The following is a 22,483-nucleotide window of genomic DNA, read 5'->3' as shown; positions in this document are numbered from 1 at the left end:
AAGCTGTATCAAATGAGATCATGCCAGACAATGGGAAAACCTGTTATATTCTGAAGCCTCAATATCAGTCCCTTTTTTGTGTCACCTAAGTATTTTATTTCCCAGCTGGCACTTTGAGTATGTTTGACTCTTCATACATTGTACTTAATGATATAAAAACTGCAGAAAAGATCTCTTAACCTGTAACTTCAAGCTCCACATTTTGCTTCACTTCAAGAACTTCCAAGGATAAGAAGCAGCTCAGTTAGCAAGAGCCAAACATGTAGCCTACATCTGTGCAGCTACCTGAGATTGTATTTAACAGCCAGAGGAGGGCACTCAAAAAACAGCAAAAGATGCTGGATTTTTAAATTTTAGTTATTTGTTGAGTGCTTCATACTAGAAATCTGGTAGATCACGTGTAGGCTCAAGGAGATAGACCAGTCTCTACAGTAAAATCACCTCAGTTCAGGAAGGTTTCCCACTATGATTTTGTTCAGTGTTTGGAAACCTCTTAATGTAACAACCAAGACACTTCTACCTTTCACTTTCATCAACAGGAGGGCTGGAAACAAAACACGACAGATAGAATCATTTAGTTTAGCACTTCAAGTCCTTTCCAGTTCTTCAGACAGAGCCTGAAGCTCAGACTCAGAGAAAGCAGCTATTTGGGAAACTATTAAAAACAGCCCAGGTCACCAGCAGATGCTGCCATCAGCCAGGAGTAAGCGCCTACTGCTGGCAGCAGAAGTTTCTTGTACAGAATATTATCACCCCCAAATCATCATTAAAGTCATCTCTGAATTTCAGACCTTTTCTTCAATCCTCTTCTGATTTCTTTCTGCAGAGATGCTATTTATGACTCGATATCACACCGAAATATCACAGGAAAAGTTAAATTAAAAAACAAACAAAAAAAACTGGTCAAACTGGTCATATTTACAATTGCACAATCTCCACAGAATATTCCTAGAAAGTGTATGGTATTTTTACCTTGTCTTTATGAATGCCAGGTTCTCTGTATACTGTCCACTTTTGTGCATCATCACTGTATAAAATTCTGTAGGCTGAGACATAATAGTAGTACTCTGCTAAGGTTGATCCAGTAGTTATAATACCTATGAAAATAAAGGTGTCCAGTCATACATTTTTTTTACAAACTGGTAGCAGTTTCTCTATCAGCTTTTTAATCCAGAAGTTTGTAATTGAATTTCCACTGGTCCAGTTACACTTACGAGAAGTTTATCCAAGGTGTCAGGGTCTGAAACTCCTGCAGTGACTAAAATGTCATAATCATTTTACTTACTTTTTTATACTTCAATCTACACTTCTCCCCCACCTCTTGATTAAAATGGCCTGTCCATTTGACCACAGCCCGCTCCTGCCTGCAGGTGCCTGCAGGAGAGGTATCACCTCTCTTCATTGCTTTTGTACTGCCAACCTAAAAGCACCACTGAAAGAACTGCACCCTCCTAAAGGAGCCACTGCAGTGCTGCAGGGTGATACCCCCAAGAAAGCTGTTTTGTGGAAGGTTATTAGCACAGGAATTAGAGGACCAATGTAAAACCCAAAGAGTTTCCAAGGGGGGTAGTAACAAGGCAAATCTGAGCAGTTTAATGACAAGAAGCCCAGGTGCTGATAGCATAGCAGGGTATGCAGCTGCGTTCACAGAGTCTAACTCATGCATTTGAGAGCGAGACAAACCCAAACTGATCAAAGGGGGATGTCTCGGGTTAGTCTTAAAGCCCAGGATTCTAAAAGGCACTTTATTTTTGACTTAAGTCAGACTGCAAACATGCCCTCGAACAACAGCGATTACCTCTGAACAAGCAACCCTGAATTGCAGTCCAAGCACCACCGCGTGCAGGGAGGTTGAAGGGGAGGCTGCCAGCTGCTTACTGCAGAGCACGGCAACTGCTCCCACCTCTGCTGCTGGATTTGCTATGGCTGTGGAGGGCAGCAGGGTAAACGTGGAAACATAAGTCACTACACCCGTATCAGAGGTACCAGCGGACTGGGCTGCCTGGATATGGACTCGGACCCTCAAAACCATCAGCAGGAATAAGGCAAGTATCAAGGATCCGATATAAAGAGGAAACACTTCAATAAATTCTGATGAAGGAGGTGTTTTCTACTATGAAACCATGTTCTCTACTATGAAACTGTTCATCTTTAGGCTCTTCAGTGCATTTGCTGGGACACAGAACCAAACTTGCTGGAATGGCAATTAAATATGAGCCAGATTTTACCTGAGACTAAACACTGGAAGAAAAGATTTTAGTGACCAAACTTTCTGAAGGCTGCTTAAAAGCCACATCTAATGACTTACCTGTAATTCTCTTTTCTTTATTCAAGTCTATCTGCAGCCACTGACGTTCATCACTGTCCAAAGCAGCCCAAGGAGGCCCGTGCCTTTTCAGTCTGGCATTTTTAGGTTTCCAAGTGTTCACTCGTCCTGTTTGGTCAGGCCACTCAAGAATAGATGATGCTGTGATCTGCAAATCAGAGATTACCCCGGATTCCATTCCCAGTGTCCCATAACAACCTGGGCAAAGGAAAAGGTGAAGACTTAAAATAAAAATCCAAGCTACACAATGATTTTACTTGCCATGCAGATATTAAACTGCCATCTAGATGTATTCCATAACAATGCTACTAAAAAAAAAAACTACAATGTCTTCTGTGCTCTTCCAGTCATGCTGGAACCAAACTTCTCATCTCCGGTACATTTGCACAAGAATAATGTGGGTATTCTCTCAATCACCTTCCACACAGAGCACAAGAGAAGCTCTGGGGGAACTGTCACTGTTTAAGAGTTTCTCATGTGGTTGCTGCAGTAATGGGAAAGAGACTACTTAGTCACTCCTTTTTGTGCCTATGTAACTTTTGGTTTCCAAACCTACCTCAGTATCACAACGTTAATTCAAATAAAACACCAAAGAATATAAGAAGTGATGTCACAACCCTGCCCCTGAGTTCAAAAACATCCTTGAAGTTAACTGTATATTTTGTTACCACTCCTACTAAAACTTCCTTCCTGCATGATATTCTTCTTATGGCTTAAAAAAATAATATTAAAAAAAAAATCTTTGTGGCTAACTGATATCCATTTGCTCATTTGTTGCCTCTGCTGGATGTACATCACCTGATAGAGCACAGGATCACATCAGCACTGATTTAAACCCAAATTCTTTCCTTCATCTGTCATTACAATCTAAGAAGCTGTCAACATGAAGCAGAAATACAGCAGAACCCATGTACTGACACTGTATGTGCTCTGTGGTTCTTCACTTAACTTCTGTTACTCAAATCACCACGTCAGCCAGGTCTTCATGTACAATGGTTCCATTTTCCTCTGCACTGACCACATCTTTAGTATTAACAACACACACCACAATTTTGTACCAAGTCATGACATCAACTACCGTAAAAGAACCACACTAGTAATAACACCACAATCAGATAAACGTCATTACAGCACACTACAAAATCCTCTTTTTCCTTCAGCCAACTCCTAGGCCATTCAGCTACATATATTTTAATCTACATCAGTCTCTTGCTTGTTCAGTAAGTTGTCAAATGCTTCTCCAAAGTCCAGATTTTTGTCCAGATCAGCACTTCCCACGCTGAAAAATTAGTTATCAAAAAAGGAGGTTAACCTGCACAACCTGCTTTGTGGTAAAGCCAGATGGCATTTTGTTTCATCTCTTCATATTCCCAGCCCATTTAATTACCTCCATACAACCTGTCAGATCACATTTTGAAAGACAAAAAAACCAACAAATGCCACCTTGATCACCATGTTTAATATTCTCCAACCATAAGGTCACTAGACAAGCGTTCCTTCTCCCAGCTCTTGTACAGGTCTACGAGAGAGATCACTGGATGTGGATTACATTTTCCAATTTTTGCTTCATTATATACATTTCCATCTTCAAACATTTGTGCCCATCAGATTCTTGCATTTCTCTCCCCATTCAGATCACTTTTATTAATATTAGGAAAAGCATTTGTTTACTTTTGGGAATGTACGTATGACTTCTGTTCTCTTTTTCTTGACTAAACAGGGTCCCAATGCTTCTGTTGTATTTTTTGTGTTGTTACTGTAACAGCTAAGAGACTAAGGCAAGCCCACTGTCTTCATGGTATTTCCACCACTCCTTCAGAGATGGCACTTTAAATGACTTCCATTTAGAAAACTGCAGCTATTCTGTTTGAAAAAGAGGCAACTGGCAGAAAGTAAAAACATACGAAGCAGTAAGCTTTAAAATGGACAATGCCTGTTATACCAATCATCAACATGGAACATGTTTACAGGAACAAATGATGGCAGCCAAGATTGAACACAGCATACACACAGAGCAAAGCACAAGAGATGTCTTTCTAGAGCAAAAGAGAAAAATAATTTATCACATAGCATTCAGTTGCAAGAATTTAGGGGAAAGAAAAATTAAAAAGCAAGGGAGAAACCTGAGTAATCATTTTGAAATTTATGCTAAGTTTCTTAGGAGGCAACAAGAAACCTGTAAGGAGTAAATGTGGAACAAAACCCTACAGTGCACAGTTTTTATAAATGAAGAGCAACTAACAAGTGCCAAACTCTGCTTTAAGCAGTGCATTTAAAGTGTGGGAGTCAAGTCACTTTAAAGCAGATTATATTGGAGGAACAAAACGTGAAAGAATCTCTTTTTCCAAAAAAGCAGAGCTTACTAAGGAAAGATTTTGAATAGGAAAAGATTTTAAAAGACAAATAAGTATGGACTGTCAGGACAATCACCCTGTGGGACTGAGAAGGCAGGTTTTAGAATGTCTGCACTACTGAGGAAGCCAGTCAAAATATTAAACTAACCAGAACAAAAACTAAGAAATAAACTGAAAAGAATTTATATGAAAGGAGCAATGTATATGAAAGGATTATGTAATAACATTGACAGTGCTTACCGCTAGTCTTAAATGTGAAGAGACTTGTAGATAACGGTCCCCTGCGGAGAACAAAAAGATGGGTTTTGTGGTAGTGAGGAAAACTGACAGAAACTGCCTTCAATTTATTTTACTTGTCTGACTGCTTGCCTCTGAAACCTATGCACATGTGCCTAAACAGGGATTTCATGATGACAGGAATATTTCTGTCACCAAGTTGTAGTACAAACCTCTTTTCACCTGAAAGCTTGTCCAAGGATTCTACAGGTGTTACAGACTTTCAAAGAGCCATCTACGCAGCAAAATGCAAAAGCTTCATTAAAATACCTCCCTTTTAAATGAACCTGCACGAATGAACCCTTTTAAATGAAACTGCACAAATTATTATTTTTGCACAGATCACTGGGAATTTATGGTCACGACATGCATTTTGGAAAAGCTCCTTTCAGAATTTGTAAAATTGATCTTCATGGTCTAGAAGTTAAAAAATTACCTGGTAAAACAATCACACCACAGCAAAAGAGAATCGTGAGAACTTTACAGACCACCCCCGATCATGGAACACGTATCTCCACTAGCTGAAATTATTCCTGGGATGAGGCACTACCAAAACTTCAGCTGCTAAAGATAAGGAGGATGTAAAAGGTACACTTACACTTTTGAGGTGACATTGTTAGCCAGGGAGCCTTCATAATATGGAATGCCTTTGCTGATTACAACGTTAATTTGGCCACCCAGAATATTTGACACGACGCCTGCATGAACGCCAGCCATGCAAAGTGACGATGACTTGAGGGGAAGAAAGAAACAACATTATACTACATTGAAAATAAACTGAATATTACACAGTTTACTGTAAATGCTGCATCACCAAGTCATGTTCTTTATTGTTATTTTTATACTAAGAAATTTCTTATTTAGCTGTATCTCTGTTACTTAGAAATCATCTATCTTTGTTTTATTATTGAATTTATAAAAACACAAAAAACACCTCTGACTCTGATTCTACGACATTTCTGCCTGATTCTATCACATTTCAGTGAGCCCTAGACCAGGTGGATTACAAATGTAACTCAAGCCGATAAACAACAGACAACAACTGCACATTTTTATTTAACAGTTGTTCTCCAAATCAATGCTGCTGGCTGTAACTACTAAACAAATTTGTCAGATTTTTCTGCCAACCATTCCTCTGGATGCGATTAAGCCTCACAGCAATTATCCTAAAACAAATCAGCAGATCCTTTCTAGAAAAAGGGAGAATTCACAGAATATCCTGAGTTGGAAGGGACCACAAGCATCATCGAGCCCAGCTCCTGGCTCCACAATGCACCACCCAAAATCCAAACTCTGTGTCTGAGAGTGGTGTACGAATGTCCCTTGAACTCTGGAAGCTTGGGGGCATGCCCACTGCCCTGGGTAGCCTGTTCAGGGCCCCACAGCCCTCTAGTGAAGAACCTTTCCCCAGCCTCCTCCTTGACTCTCCACAGAGAGTAGAGTTCAGCTCTGCCTCTCTGCTCCCTGTGAGGAGCTGCAGCCGCCATGAGGCCTCCCCTCAGCTCCTCTGCTCTGGGCTGAATACACCACAGGACCTCAGCTGCTCCTCACACACCTTGCCCTCCAGATCCTTCCTCATCTTTGTAGCTCTCCTTTGGATGCTCTCAAATAGCTTTATGTCCTTCCCATATTGTGGCACTCAAAGCTGCACCCAGTGCTGGAGGTGAGGCCACACAGTGCAGAGCACAGCAGGATAAGCCCCCCCCCCGCCTGGCTGGCAGTGCTGGGCCTGGTGCACCCCAAGGTACGGTTGGGCCCTTTGGGCTGCCAGGGCACACTGCTGGCTCACATTCAACTTGCTGACAGCCAGAACTCCCAAGATCCCTATCAGCAGGGCTGCTCTCCAGCCTCTCTACCCCAAACTTCATGGACGATTTTTTTTCTTATTTTAAAAACAGAACCACTTCCTCCATTTTGGGCTCTGGAGAAATAACGGCATCATGCAACAGGCCAGAATGCCCCTATATCTCCAGCTCACTGGCAGAAAACCTTCTTACAAAAACATTTCCAGACATAACTCGCCTTAGTATATTTATACACAGAATCTCTTATTCTCTACCCCACAAATATCCTCAAAACCTTCTAAATATATGTAATTATGCCTGGCTTAAGCACCTGGTTTCCCACTGCCTTCCCTCTTATCTCCTCTTAGAAGTAGAAGCATGGGATTCTGCTGTAAATTTAACTGTCTCTCCCCTGCTCACCAGAAGATGTCAGCAACGAGCGCTCCAAGTCCTCCAAGGGATTATGCAAAAGAATCAAAGTTTAGGGTATTTTTTTAAAGCAGCACACAGATAAGATCATTAGGAAGGCATGCAAGCGAAATGTCTACCTGAAACTTACTGGGCACAAAAATTACCTTGCAGCTATTTAGCAAGGACTCACTGCAGAACATAGCACATAACAGCTTTGCTGTGGTGACTTATTTCTTTTAAACATATGAATAGTTATTTAAGCAGGTAGGCTAGGATATACAGGTATTTGAGAAAAGAAAATGACAGAGAAGCACATTTTAGGCTCATATTAAACATTAAAGATCAGTGTACACTTTTTTGTAGCATTCCAAGTAAACTACATTATTACATTTGAATTTCCGGTTTAGAGAACTATTAATGCTACGGTATAATCTGTTTTGCAACTGTTTTTATAGCTGTCCAGTGTAAACAGTGTATATCACTGAACATGTGTTTAAGATATCATAGTGTCAAGAGCAAGACGACTTCATTAAAAAAAAAAAAAAAGCTCTGCTTCTCTTTATAAAGCTGAAGTTCACAACTTGAGAAAGCCAACAACAACAAAACTAGAAGTATCGAAGAGTATTTTGGTTGATCCATCTTTTTCTCAGCAGGCCTTGCAAACAAGCCTCCAGTATACTACATCACTTCTTAGAGATGGCAACATGGATTCATAGAATAGTCTGGGTTGGAAGGACCACCTAGTCCAACTCTGCTGCCAGAAGCAGACATCTTACCAAGTTGCCCAAATCCCCATCCAGCCTGGCTTTGAACACTCCTAAGGCTGGGGCATCCACAACGTCTTTGGGCAAGCTGTTCTAATGCTTAATCACCCTGGTGGTAGAAAAACTAGAAAAGCTAAAAACTAGATGAAATCTAGTCTGTTTCAATTTGAAGGCATTACTCCTTGTCCATCACTACAAGCCTGCACTAAAAGTTCTTTGTCACTATACGCCCTTCACGTATTATCAAAAGAAGGTCTCCCCGCAGCTGCCTCCCCTTCAGGCTGAACAAGCCCAGCTCCCTCAGCCTCTCTTCATAGGAAAGATGCTCCAGCCCTCAGATTATTTTGATGGGTGTTCTTGGACTCACTGAAGCACTGTCCACTGAGCAGCTGTGCAAAAAAGCATGAGTAGCATGCTATTTAATCTAGGAGGTACAACTTCCAGGGTCCAGACAGCAGAGCTAATTCAAATAACTACAAAAGAGTTTTAATCATACGTAAAGTATTTTACCACAATTAATGTGTGCCCACAGTATTAAGTTTACTTACATCTCTGTATCCATGGGGAATAGTGCCTGAAATATCCGCAAAAGGAATCACACATCCAGCTGGGCAATACTTACTGGAAGAAAAAAATAATAATAAAAATTCCAGTCAAGGCATACATGCAGCTACAATTTCAAAACATTATACAACAGTCACTTTTTTATTTACAATACATTATGTTATCACTTGTTTATCGCTACATAAGGATACATCCTAATCCAAGACATAAGAAATCAGACAAAAACGCAAAACTGTCTCAGCTGTAACTCAGTTCTAGACTGAATACAATAAAATTGATATAAATACTGCATGTCTTCTGTAAATTTAAAGTCCTGTAGGTAGCAGTATTTATCAATTATATTTTATAAACTGAAGACTTGCATATCTGTTTGTTTTGCATCTTTAAATTGTATATCTGAAAAGTAATGCTACTTTGCAATAGCTCCTGGCAACACTTTGATCATTAAAAAAAGAAAGAACAGGTCAAATATTCAGTTAGTATCACTAGCTCATGGAAAGAACAGGGAAAGACATCTGCACATCTGATGCAAGCCTATACTTTAGCCAAGATTTAACAACGAATTTGGGTAAAATATCAATTTCAACAAAAGTTGAAGGAATTTTGCAGGTACCATGAAAACAAAGGGATCTGGAGACCTAAGCGCATATAGAGTAAGACCTGAGCCTATAATTTTGGAACCTGGGAAAATGAATAAGGAGTGCAAAGGTCGAAATGTTTCATTATTTCAGTGCTTAAGTTCTCCAAAAAGTAAGCTTACATACTTCATGATAATCTACAGCTTCTAATACTGTTGTTGCTTTAGACAGAAATGGAGGACAAAACAGAGAAATGCTGTGTTTCCTCCATCAGAAAGAAAAGCATTTTCTATCTCTATAGAACCTCATTAATTCACACGATGCTGTGAAATGGGTTTGTAATTTTTTACCCATTTCAGAGTTTAGTGCTCCTTTGATAAATTTAATGTTAATTTCAGTATTTAAGGTGTATATGTCCTGTAATACATATTTATAAAAGTGGTATTTTCTTCTATGGGAATCTGATATTAGCTTATATGTGTTTGTACAAATTAATGAGGTTCTTCTGTATATGCTATGTAAGATAAGAAAAATAGGAGAGGATGAAGAACAAGTGCAAATGTCAACACTACTCAGCTCTCTCCCCAGACTCTTTGTTTCTTAAGTCCTCAACCCCCAGTATTCAAACTGTATCAGGTATAAACAACAGATGAAATAGAAACATCGTGATGACTTTGGTAAAGAGAAAGGGAATGGGAGAAGAAAAGGTAAAAGCAATCTTACTTGAATTCTGGTTCGGAAAAGTGACTTGCATTGTCTAAACAGGTAATTAGGTCTGGAAACAAAAATGTTAGGTCAAGAGGGTGATAAAGACATCTGGCTTGAGCATGCTTTTAAAGTGCACAAAAATACACATTTGAGCCTCTGTGACTTAACCAAAGTCTCAAAATGAAAAAAAATAAACATATTAAATAATTTTATTTCAGTCTTATGTTAGAGCAGGATCTTGTAATTTGTCTTGAGTAACTGGGAAATACACTGAGACAGACATGAAGAGAAGCACTACAAACATGGCTTTTTTAGGGTGGTTTTTTTTTTTTTTTTGCATCATAATTTGTAGCTACGTTTCAGAGAATCTACAAAGGAGACATAAACATGCACTCTTTTCACAAAAGAAAACTGAAACAGAAAAAATTACATTAGTAAGCCAGATAAACATGCCTGTGTTTTCAGCACATAGCAGTTCAACCATACTGAAATTGGGCAGCACGGGGAACATTACAGTGACGTGTTACTGGCATCCACGACTTCTTTCAAATTTTATGTTTCTGTGCTACCCATCAGCACAAACAATCCAAAACAGAGAAAAGCATCAGAATATCCACAAAATAAACATTTTTTTAAATGAAACCTCTTCATCTGTTCTTTTTAGAATAACATCTAGAAAGTATCTTCTTGAGCTTTGTGCCTTACAAAGCAGTTCCTGGCAATCCTCGTCTCCTTTTGGACAATGTATGTCACTCGCCTCCACAGTGAGTGGAAGGAGATGCAAAACAAACACAGCAGCCTCTTTTAGAGGCTAGAGAAACAAAAAGAATAAAAAACACAAGGTAAAGCAAAACAAAGCAAAACAAACCAGCAAGGAAAAAACAAGAAAAGGGGAAAAAAAAACCCATGCTGAAAACTAGTTAGCAGTCACAGAGGGACTACAGAGTTGAGGAGGTAAAGGAAATCATGACTGAAATAAATTTTTCCATGAGGTGGGCATGCATAAAATATATACAGTTAGATAAGAAAATATTTCAAAGTTATCTGCCATCTTGATTATGGCCTGAAAAAATGCATGTCATCCTTTATCCAGAGTAGTTGTTTCATTCATAACAGATAACTGTGATTCTTGCTTAACTGAGGGTACACTTTGATAACCTTTATTTTTCTTTTTTTTTTTCCTTTTTAAACTACAATAACTTAAATAATAACAGTTCAATTTCCTATGCAGAACTATCAGGAAGACTGTATCAGAAGGCATCATTTTTAAGAGTCAATTTGTGAGAATGTGAGTAATAAATCCGTTCTGTGTTTTTACTAGACAACTCTAATTTTACCAGCACAGAAAAATTAGGAGAATCTTACAAATACCTGATTTGTCAGTGGTTGAGTAAGCTGCGAGAAATCCACGCCCTGAAGTGTGTACTCCACTCATGAACTGTACTGTGACTTCATTACTTCTTGAAGTTATTAAGCCATCCATTTGAAAGCCAAATCCACAGTACTTTCCTAAGGAGAGGAGGGGGCAAGAGTCATGGACCCAAACCAACTTCATTAACAAGTATCTTTCTTCATGTCCAGTATAAGCTCACATTTCTTCTGGTGTGTATTCAAAACCAAATACAGTCAGTTGATAGGAAGGAATGTAGTCAGTGTCCATTTAAAGCAAATAACAAAGTATATGTACCATACTTACTTTGACACTGCCAATAGACAAGAGTCACTCCTATCTCTAACACCTGCACATAAATGTAACCACATCCCATTCACCTCCAGCCACCCGTATCCAGAGAGTTCTTCCAAGATGAGAAAGATGGAGCAACGAGAATCACGTACAGAAGCAAATGAGGAAAAAAGCCCCGCTCTTCCCTCAGCCGTTGGAGTGTTTCTTCCCTGCTGATTATTTCATGGTTTCTGTCAACTGCTTTTCTTACTTTTTTTTGACAACAGCAGGCATGATTTACTGCAATTCAGCATCAACATACAAGCATACCTGAGTTCTACTACCATAAGCTTGCAATCGGCTCATTTTCTGTTTTGCTGCACCTGTAGCACCTAAGAGAGGTACTGCAGCCATCCCAGCAAGACAAAAAAAACTAAACAACTCATACCAGCTTAGGCTTCTGCATCTGGGTACTTCTCTTGCCATCCAAACTGACAATAAATAGCACATTTTAAACTGAGAAGCTGGAGTCATCAGATATTGACAACATCTCCCTATTAAGAATTACTACCAAATGACTTGAAATTACCTCGATGAATGGCTATCAGAGTCAAATCAACAAGGAATTCTCCAATCCTACTAACTAGAAACTTTATTAAAATACTGACTGGTTTATTACACAGTTAAGCAAATCTTCCACTCTATAGGCTCCCTTAAACAATCAACATTATAAACCAACCACGACCCTATTTAAGATTCTAAGTGGACAACCACCAACAGCAGATGACACCCGCATGTTTCCGTTTACCATTCGTTTACTTGTTTTCATGAGATTTATGTTACCGTATTGTAAAACAGCAAAAAAAAACAACCACAACCCAAAGTCAGGTTCCCTTCTCAAGACAGAGTAGAATAACGCTGCCCTGTAGAAACAGTTCTTAACAAATATAATTCAAAATAAATACGTAAATATGTGCCAAATTCCTTTAAAAAGTGAACTGCACTCTCAAACGCTATTAAAATTTAGAAATATGAATTCCTATCATTCTTCAGAGGTTTCTAAATTTTGTTTATTCTGATATTTTTCATATAAAGCATGGGTATTTCTGGACAAAACCAGAAAACAGATTTTATCATACTTCAATGAAATTTATAAAATTATATAGATATAACCTTATTTCAGTTCTCACTAAGATGACCATCAGCAAAAGTTATGAAAAAATAAGATGCCTTTCACTAAGGCTCCACACAGACCCTATACTTTGCCCTCAGTCTAGATTTAACTATTAACTGAATTCATGACGATGAATTGCATCATTTTCCCCAAGTACTACTTTTCTCATTTTTTTCCTCCAGTTTTTTTAAATTCATTTTCAGCCTCTGGCTCTTTTTACACCATTGACCAGCAGGAAATTCCCCTCAGACACCATTTTACCTCGTGTTTGGGCAAGTACATGCAGCAGGACACATAAATCTAGCTTGGATAAACTATCCAGTGCTGTTTGTACCATGGAGATACAGCTTGTGACAAACTGTAGATAGATGCACCTTATGATTTATTGCAAGACATACTTTCGAGACTACAAATCATTTTCCTAGCTCTTCTCGGGCCTCCTTCCAGATTTTTAGCAAATTATTTTTAAAAAAGTATGTGCCAGAAACGGACAAAACATGACTGCAGTGATGACTGTCAATACTACGTACAGAAAATTACCCATTTGTCTGCATGCACTGAAGGAACCAAAGCACTTCTGAACAGCAGCATTACAGCAGGAGATGAATCTCCACAGTAGCTTACATTCTTTGCTCCAATGGATCTGGACTTGTCTGTAAATGTCTATTAGCTGGATTGCAATGAAATCTAATAGAAAACACCTCTAGATCTTGCTTGAACTAGAGATTAATTTAACACTGAAGATTTAAAGCTTCTTTTGATTTACTGATAAATATTCAAAAGGCTTGGAGTTAGAACGAATCCTTAAGTGCTTCATTAGAAGCCTTCTCTGCTTATCACTGAACTAAACCAGTAACAATTCAAATTGGAATCTAATCAGCCAACTTTTAAAGTCATTTGGAGTTGAAGTAGGTGAATTCACTGAATTCCAGATTTTATGTAATGCAACTGTTTCAATATTAGAACACAGCAGCAGAGCTGAATGAAAGAAAAAAAAATAGGACAAATTCAGAAAATAATTCCTTGCAAACAAATTCAGATCACCGTTTAATTTCACTATTTGCTGCTTCAGATACGAACATTTAAGAAACAGCACCATCTGTATCTGCCACTGTTAGGATCACTGTTTGTTCTGTGATTTCATTTGTTAGGAGCAGAACAACACACATTTGCACAACATACTTTGCTACTACACCAGCTGGAAGCAGCTGAAAGTCAAGAGAAACAAATGAAGTAGAAAATTTACTCCAACCCATTAAGTTACTTGTACAAGTGAGTAATAGACTTATCGGAACTGGACGTTCCTTGCCATTTAAGGACTTCAGTGCTTCTATTTCAGACTGAGTCTGGCTCAGCAGCTCCAAGCACGTATTTATTTACAAGCTTAACTAGGTAACAGTTAGAAAAGAGGGTTAACAAAGCTAACATTCCCCCAGCTTCCTTATAAAAAGACTCAATATGAGTTGCACTAAAGCAATCTTGGTGAAGTAAATCTCTCTCTCTCCCTCTAGATTAAAGCTTTAGGAAGGAAAAGAAAATGAATCTGCGCAATAACAACCAATGTTAGTAAAGGAAAAATGATGATTCATTTTGAGTTTTACAAAGAATAACCACAGAGGTCTTAAAACCCTACGAATACCTTCACATGGATAATAATTTCACACTGCTAACTGAAAAATAACTGTCTTAAAATCATGAAATCACAAAAAGGACAAAGTAAACTACAGATCCCTTACCATCAGAAAATGGAAGATACTTGAATTATAAATTATTGAAGCTTGACATCTTTTAATACCACCAAGATGAAGAGCTCAACAAAGAGCTACTTCAGTATAAAAAGGCAGGCATTTCAGGTAACATATATATATATATATATATATATTCACATATGTGCTTCATTTTGCCTTCTTTTTTTTCTTTTTAAATAACAGTGCTCAGAATTTTGCAACTCCCTCTTCACTGCTTACAGCAGCCTGGTGGGGTCTCTTGCCACTCAGCAAGCTACTGGAAAATGTCTGAGAAAAGGGAAAATAACAATGGAGTTTCCTTCAAGAGTCTGAAGATCACAGATTATCTGTCATAGGATCCACGTTGCATTTAGCATCTACCAGTGTGCACGAACAAAATTTAAGATGATTATGGAAATTCATTGTGTTTTCAGGGCATCTTTAGCATCTAGAAACAGAGTCAGGGCAGACATATACATACACTTTCATAATATAGTAAACAAAATGCAACCACATAAGAATGATTAAGAATCCTCCAGCATTCCAGAAACCTCATCTGCTGAGCAACAGTGGTAAGCATCCATGAAATGAGCACATCACCAGAGGGGGTGGTGAAGTTGGTGAGGTACAGGCAGCATTCCGTTACGTCTCGCAGAGTTTCCTTGGCATGAAGCTCAGGAAAAACACAATTCTGACTACATAATTCCTAAAATTCCTTCCTTTGCCTTGTTTGAAATTCTTGTACATAAAAACACTTCCTTCTTTTCACCGCTTCTCCGAAGTGTCAAAATCTGCACTGTACAAAGTGCTACACACACGTCTTCGGGCAAACTCTCATCATGCCCAATTACCAACTGAAGCGTTACAGTTTTCAAGAGCTGTAAAAATATCTGAAATACTTAAAACTTGCTGTTATTCTGTGTACAGTACAGGCTAGGAAGGTGAAATTAAGAGCTAGAGAAGTATTAAAACCACCCTCCAAGCTCTATACAAGATGACAGCTTTCCAATACTGAAAATAAAAGTTCTTACCTATCTCTGTCCTGGTGGGGCCAATCCCATTGTGAACTCTCAAGTAACTGGAATGACAAGAATCTGAGTCATCAATATCTAAATCACCAAATTTGAGCTGAATTCGCTGCCCAGGTTTTACACGAATTTCCCATTCACAGACTGTACTATTGGGAGAGGTCTGTGGGTAGTTTATCGAAGCAAGAGTTCCACTTTCAGGGCCCAGAATGGTGTGTCCACATCCATCACCTACAAAAGAATAAAAATGAGTTAGCTACGTCGCATTCACCTTCAAGGGCTCACTGGTGATTTAGTTACCATGGTCTTTAGCTGTGGAAGACACTGTGATTTTGTTGTTGTACTGTTTGCTGTTTTTTTTTAACCTTACCAATCACGTTGCAAAACCACTCCAAGTCACAGCAAGCGTGTCAAAATACAACAGAACTTACATTGGCTACTGCTTAATTTCTCATCATTAGTGATCAGAGAGGTTCTACAACTTCCTCAATTAGATAAAAGTTTATCCCTAATGATGTAAAAAACTGCCCTGGCAGTACAGAAAATGTCCTTGCTATTTCAAGTTCCCTCAACACCTATATACAGAAGGAAACTGGTTCTAAAAACGGAGGGAGAAACACATCACTAAAAGAGCACGAGTGCTACTGTGATTACATTCATAACACGATGAGAAAGAACAGGAGGAGAAAGACAAGGGACAGCAAATACTCTACTGAAAATAACAGCTAAGTCTGAACATCATCCAATGGTTATTGCATTGTTTACTACTGTGAAACAAGTTTAATGCTGTTAAATTAATTCTTGGAGGAATTCAGTGACACCCCTTTGCTTCAAGCATGCTCCCACGTCAGACGCCATTCTGCCAGACCGCCCCTCTGCTGCCATCTGTCACACGGCAACAACATGTAAGGGAATATCGGTGGGAAGGTTCAGCCTCTACTGCTGTACCACCAACATCTGCCTCTGACAGTGTGGGCCGACAGAATTTTCAGAGCAGCAATCAACATCCTTTGTGTTGCTTAGCTAAAGTGACAGGCAGAAACTGATTCTTATTACACATTTCTGCTTCACCACTAAACCTAAAAACGTAAGCCAGGTTTTAGGGACAAAAAGTATGCGGATACTTAAGATTCTTAACTAAATTTAAGAATCCTTTGTATAAATGGATTTCATGCCAAACTGAGCAGAATAGCAGGACCCATACACTGAAGTGCTGTGGGGGAAAAAAACCAACTCATCTGAACTTAAGTCTGATTAATCTGCTTACAAAAGCACCTAATTCTCAGTAACAAAGCGCTGTTGTTTTGTTTTTTTTTCATAATCTGAGCACTCTGAGAGATAGCTGCATGTTCCAAAATCTAAAGTGCTGTGGTTACATACAGAATTACAAACAGATGGAAGCTTTCTTGCCAGCAGTCTTGAATTGGAAAGATGCATCTTCTTTCTGAAAAGGTAAATGGATTATCTGCTTCAGTAAAATCAAAAGTTCTATCTGTAGAGCTGTTACTTAGCCCTGTTTTTCTTACGTCTAACTTTAGCAGGGTGTTATAAAATACTTTGTTCCATCTCATGACAAATACTATTCCCACTTGGGTGATAGCTGATAAATTACATTCTACTTCAATTACACTTCTCTTTAGGAAAACAAACAAACAACACATCTGCATTTTACTTTCCTAAACTGCTATTACTCTAATACGTGAGTACACAATTGCTCAAAGAGGTAGCTGAAATAGGACAGGCTGTGTATCATTTTTTTCTGGTTTCTTTCCAGAGGCATGTTGTAGACTGAAAATATCAATGGAGCTATCCTAATGAAGTCAACATGACTTTCGAACATGAAATCACAGTAGCTTTGACCTGCCCAGGCAGAAGCATCGCTCTGAGTGCGCTGTAAGGAAAATAAAAGTGGTTGCAAGTTCTACAATACTTGGTTATTATTCCCTGTTTCAACGGTGCTTTTATTGCAACACAGTAATGCCACAAATGCTATTTCTTAAAAAGGGGAATATCAATAATGCACGTGACTCTTCCCCACACTTTCGTTTCTTCAACCTATGTTGCTGGAAGTCAAAGACAAAGGAGAGCTCGGGTCTCTTCTTTGAACCAAACTGTATTTAGAGAGTGAATGCCTCCAGACAGAAGTAGCAAAGATTACGTCTAACACTCACTTAAAACATCCATTTCACTAGTTTGCTTTTCAGCTGCCTCAAGAATGAAACAATACCAGCACTGAGGTTGTACAGTGACCACGGCACAACTTCTGATGACAAAAAGCAGACTGAGAAAACTCTGACATGCTTAGGCAACAAGATGCAACTAAAATATTCCAAGTTTTAAATGGCACTGAGACTTTTAAAGATACATCTGTAAGAAATATCAAATAATTTGGTGGAAATAAAAATCTCAAATATTCCTTTTGTTGTACACTTTCCTGGAAACATGCAGAGCAAAGATCTCTAATCTGTCTGCTGTCATATTGTGCTGGAAAGGAAAAATACTTGTGCTCAACTGCATCTACAGCATCAATTTACAATGATGCTCATTTTTAAAAGCAGCTCATTCTAACTGGGTATTTCAGACCTCATTCTCGTCTGTGTTTCGCTTTGGTTAGAGAGAGCAAAAGTGCCACACACTTCATGCCTGAAGAAGTTAAAGACTGTCACTGCATGTCTGGCACGCAACATACAGGATGCCAAGGGCAGATTCATCATTCAGGAGCTATTTGGAAATCTCTACAAATTAACTCCTCGTGAAATCTGCAGAACGATGAAGCCTTTCCTTATAAGTTGTAAAAGGGTAGTTCTTGAGCCCCTCTATACAAACGGTGCTTCATCGCTTCTGCTGAAGTTGTATAAACACCACCAGTCATCCCCAGAGACATACATCTTTTGTTGGCGAACAAATCGGCAACACTCAGCAATTTCTCCAAGACAAAGAGAAAGCGCAGTTTTTTGCACTACAGACACATGTACAGCAGTATTAGATAGTTAGTTCACGTGGAAGGCATTAATTAAGCACCACAGAATCTTTTGCTTCTGCTAATTTGCATCTATGGGAGTGGAACATTTGAGTACACATAAGAGACAGATGTCAAGTCCTAAATCAATTACTCTTGCACGAGATGACAAATTCTGTCACTAGCTTGCAGTACGTAGCTGAATGAGTTCTTTCTTTCAGCCCTGTCCATCACAAAACAGACAAAGTGTAGCTGCAGAACTGAGCAAGCTCCTCACCGCATCACTTGCGCATACACATTACACCTGACACTTGCTGGAAGGTCAGCACACGGGCATCAATTCCGTGCGCCCCGAGGAGCAGGTTCACGGTGAACACAAATAACCTCAGTTCTTTGCTGAGCGGTGTCAGAAACACAGGCGCCTCTTCTTGAGCTGGTAGAGGAAAGCAGACTGATGTCGTCAGCAGAACCATTCATCTCCTCCCGAGGTGCCTCCAAATGCAGTCTGGATGAATTATCCTGATGGATTACAGATGACCCCCGGGCTATGGCACGCTGATGTCTGATGCAATCGTGCAGCCGATTTAACACAATTTCTCGTATCCAAGTTCTTTACATCAACAAAATAGAGAACTTCGACCAACATAAGCATACCAGAGTGCATTTGATAAGAAGAAAACATAACATTTAATAAAATAAGAGGATATTGTACATGCAGAAGTGGGTGCTAAGTACTCTACTAATATCCACTCAAGAGATTAACTGACTTCAACAACTATGAAAAATAATTATTCAGAACTTTTTTCCCCTGAGATCAGCTGCTGTTAACAACTGCTAATCTTGTTTCTGGTTATCAAAACACGTTAAAAATGAATCTTTAGGCCTTGGGAATGCTTTCCTACTCCTTACTTGGGGAAGAGGGAAGGATAAAACAAAGACATCAGACAGTTTAAGATTAAAGCACAACTGATCAAAACACGGATCTCAATTTTTAACATGCGGCACAGCCACCTGCACAGACAACAGGATGAGGGAAAATGGCTTTAAACTGGAAGAGGGCAGATTTAGAGTAGATATTCGGAAGAAATTCTTTAGTGTGAGGGTGGTGAGACACTGGAACAGGTTGCCCAGGGAGGCTGTGGTTGCGCCCTCCATGGAGGCATTCAAGGCCAGGCTAGGTGGGGCTCTGAGCAACATGGTCTAGAGGGAGATGTCCCTGCCTACAGCAGGGGGTTGGAACTACATGATCTTAAAGGTCCCCTCCAACCCAAACCGTTCTATGATTCTATGACTCGATCTAACCACTGGGTTTCCTGAGAAGATTCTGCGTGACTTTCTGTAGGTTTACGGCCACATACAAGATGTCATTAAATCTTTCTTAACTAAGCAATGGTAGACAAATCTATTAGTTACACAAGCAAAAATATATATTTAAATCATTCACTTCAGCTCCAAATATGCAACGCTCTATACTTCAGCCTTCAGTGCACTTATCTCTCCTCTTCAGATTAGCTCCTGTGCACTGCATTTCCCTGCTCTTTAGCAGCAGCATTGACACTGCATCTGCTTTTTGCTTTCCTCGGTGCAGACAAGAAACACTAAAGAACTAAGCGCCTCAAATTCTGAATAGCTTTTTAAAGTATTTTTAAATGCCCGTTTCCACCAAAATCCACAGAAGTCTGTTTTTCAGACTCCTTGTCAGAATTAATTTTCTTAACAAGCCAACAAGCGCACGGCCCACTTTCATCTTTACGACATTTATTTGCCTCAGTAACATACTGTTAGAGCGTTTCATCCCACTACAGATGTTTCACAACATAAAATGCCCCACACCTCCACAATGAGGCCTTTGCTCAGTCACACTTGAAGGCACTTAAATTAGTGCAGCTGTGAACAAAAGCAAGCCTTGTCTGTCCAATGCTCTGGACCACTTGTTCTCACACCCTTCCTGGTACTGGAGGTAAACACTCCTGCAGCCACGTGGTAAATCAGACTAGGGACTCAAGATAAAAAGAGCTGTGAGTTTTCACCTAGAGCAATGACCCAGTTTATTTTACAGTGCAAATGCAGGGGTGCCTTCTCTGACAGAAGGATGGCTCAGCGAGAGGGTAGGGAAACACCAGCAACTGCTTCTCGGTGAGCACTGTCAGTTTGCGGGGGCATTTTGAGCTCACCTGCATCCCAACCAGAAACACAGAAGCCATCCCTCCCATGGAAGGCCACTCATAGAAGTGATGCATGGACTTGAGGAACGGAGCTGGCTGAAAATGCACCAGTGCCCTTCCCACCTCCACACCACACCTGCTTTCGGTCAGCTCAATTCCACGAGGCAGTTACTGTACAGCTGTCAGTGTAAGGCAAGTAAAGGAGGGCAGGTTGGATTACACTTGTCACAGCTTCAATTGATTTACTTGCTCTCCAAAAGACTGTAGTATCCTAAAACAAATTACCTTAAATCATTACATCCTCAGAGCAGGTAAGAGATTTTCTCCCTTTGCCATTCTGTACTAATGAAACTGTCTACTTCAAAAGAAGAGAAAATACCATCAGCTGTCTAAGACTGCAGACCTTCTGCTTGTTAGTGTCAGGGAAATTATGTGAGCAAGTCTCCAGGGACAATTATGATCTGCTTAAATAGCCTCCAAGCAAAAGCAGCTGATAAAGGCAGGCTAGCCACGGTGAAAAGTGATTTACAAGAGGACTCTACCAGTCCTCTGTGTTCAAGGATACATACAGCAGAAGCCCTCCAGGATCTGCTACCCATACCAAATAACAATGACAGTTCACGTTGTGTGTTGTCTTTTGTCTGGCACGCACAGCTTGCCTGCTTCCCAAGACATATCATTTACTTAGCAATCTGCACCAACACGCTCGTAAAAATAAACACCGTTGTGCTTCAGTGCTCTGAGTGCTACACAGCAAAACACAGCTGATGAAGGAAATGAAAAGGAACACACAGATGGTCACACAAAACTGCATCACAATAACCAGTAGGCAAGGTCAGAATAAACTCCGAATTGCTTTTAAGGTCTTCAAATGCCTCATCCAGCCAGGACCAAACACAATTTCAGAAGTCTTCTATGCTTCAACAAAGAAGCAGAAAAGTCCAGAATCACACTAGCCATATAGGTACTAAATTATCGCTACAGTCACATTTTCCTCTTTTTCATTATCAGATCACGAGAGCACACAGTCTACACTGCAAGTCCACGGTGGCACAATCTGATCTAAATGCCAGCAGCTGCAGCATCACCTCGGCCTCTTCAAACAGCTGCAGCTTCATGCCTGCTGCTCTGGTGCACACTGTACCCTTACTAAGCTGTACAGCAGTTCGACACTCAGGTTACAACCCTATTTGCCCTTTACTGAGTATGGGCACAGGTATGGGTCAACGGGCTCTAACAACAATGGGAGCATGCACAGTGGGAAGGATGGGAGCTAGAACAGGGAGGGGAAAAGCAGTACCATGTTTGGCTATCACGGATCAACAGAAGATGGCAGGAACGAAGCTGATGGCTTGGGTACTTGAACAAGGAACAGTGGATCATCCAGATGCTTTCAGAAAACACACAAGAAAAGCTGGAATTATTTGCACCCAGCAGCTGCACCGAGAGCAATGCCTTTAAACACCAATTTCTAATGCTCGTTAAAGTTCATACTCCAACTGCTGAAATGGTAGTAATCTACATCTCACCGCTAGCATCTCCTACCTCTGAAGGTAACGTACAGCACTGCCTTCATTTCTAACACACGTTTTCAACATTAGTTTCAAGATTGCAATGAGGATTATTGAGGGCTTCCCTGTCATGAACATGGCTCCATCCAAGTATCATGAAATATAATACCCGATTTGTTCTAAAATGTAACTCAGTCCTAACTTTGCCTTGCACATGTTCCATTAAAAAGAAGGTATTTTCATACCTGTGTTGGTCTACAAATACAATCAATAAAACATACATCAATGTTCTATCAAATAATAAGATGACTAATCAGGAAGATGACAGTAAGTCTACATACTCAAATCACCGTTTTTGAAGTATGAAAACTGTACTGACAGTATAACAAGTGCACACAGGAAGCCAGTAGGGTGTGAAGCTCCAGGAAAGAAAAAGTATCTGCCAACTTTGAACCTGCCCCTCGGCTTTACTTCAGCAGGAAGAAAAGGGC

The 22,483-nt window shown here is 39.7% G+C and overlaps 1 protein-coding gene across 2 annotated transcripts in view; it reads right to left on the bottom strand.

Annotated features, from left to right (window-relative positions):
* The window catches only part of DCBLD2 (discoidin, CUB and LCCL domain containing 2), a 66,754-nt gene that overhangs the window by 8,880 nt on the left and 35,391 nt on the right, over positions 1-22,483 (bottom strand). For both annotated transcript variants that reach the window (XM_021399885.1, XM_021399875.1), the window contains exons 2-9: positions 15,361-15,588; positions 11,137-11,274; positions 9,781-9,832; positions 8,464-8,536; positions 5,555-5,688; positions 4,921-4,961; positions 2,309-2,524; positions 973-1,097 (exon numbers count right to left, since the gene is read on the bottom strand). In XM_021399885.1, coding sequence (XP_021255560.1) covers positions 973-1,097; positions 2,309-2,524; positions 4,921-4,961; positions 5,555-5,688; positions 8,464-8,536; positions 9,781-9,832; positions 11,137-11,248 — 753 coding nt within the window. In that variant the 5' untranslated portion in view covers positions 11,249-11,274; positions 15,361-15,588. The remainder of the gene's footprint in view (positions 1-972; positions 1,098-2,308; positions 2,525-4,920; positions 4,962-5,554; positions 5,689-8,463; positions 8,537-9,780; positions 9,833-11,136; positions 11,275-15,360; positions 15,589-22,483) is intronic.

This window comes from Numida meleagris, chromosome 1 (assembly GCF_002078875.1).
Source record: "Numida meleagris isolate 19003 breed g44 Domestic line chromosome 1, NumMel1.0, whole genome shotgun sequence".
Classification (NCBI taxonomy): domain Eukaryota; kingdom Metazoa; phylum Chordata; class Aves; order Galliformes; family Numididae; genus Numida; species Numida meleagris.
The sequence above is the reverse complement of the archived record's forward strand: the minus strand, read 5'-3'. Positions and strand labels throughout refer to the sequence as shown.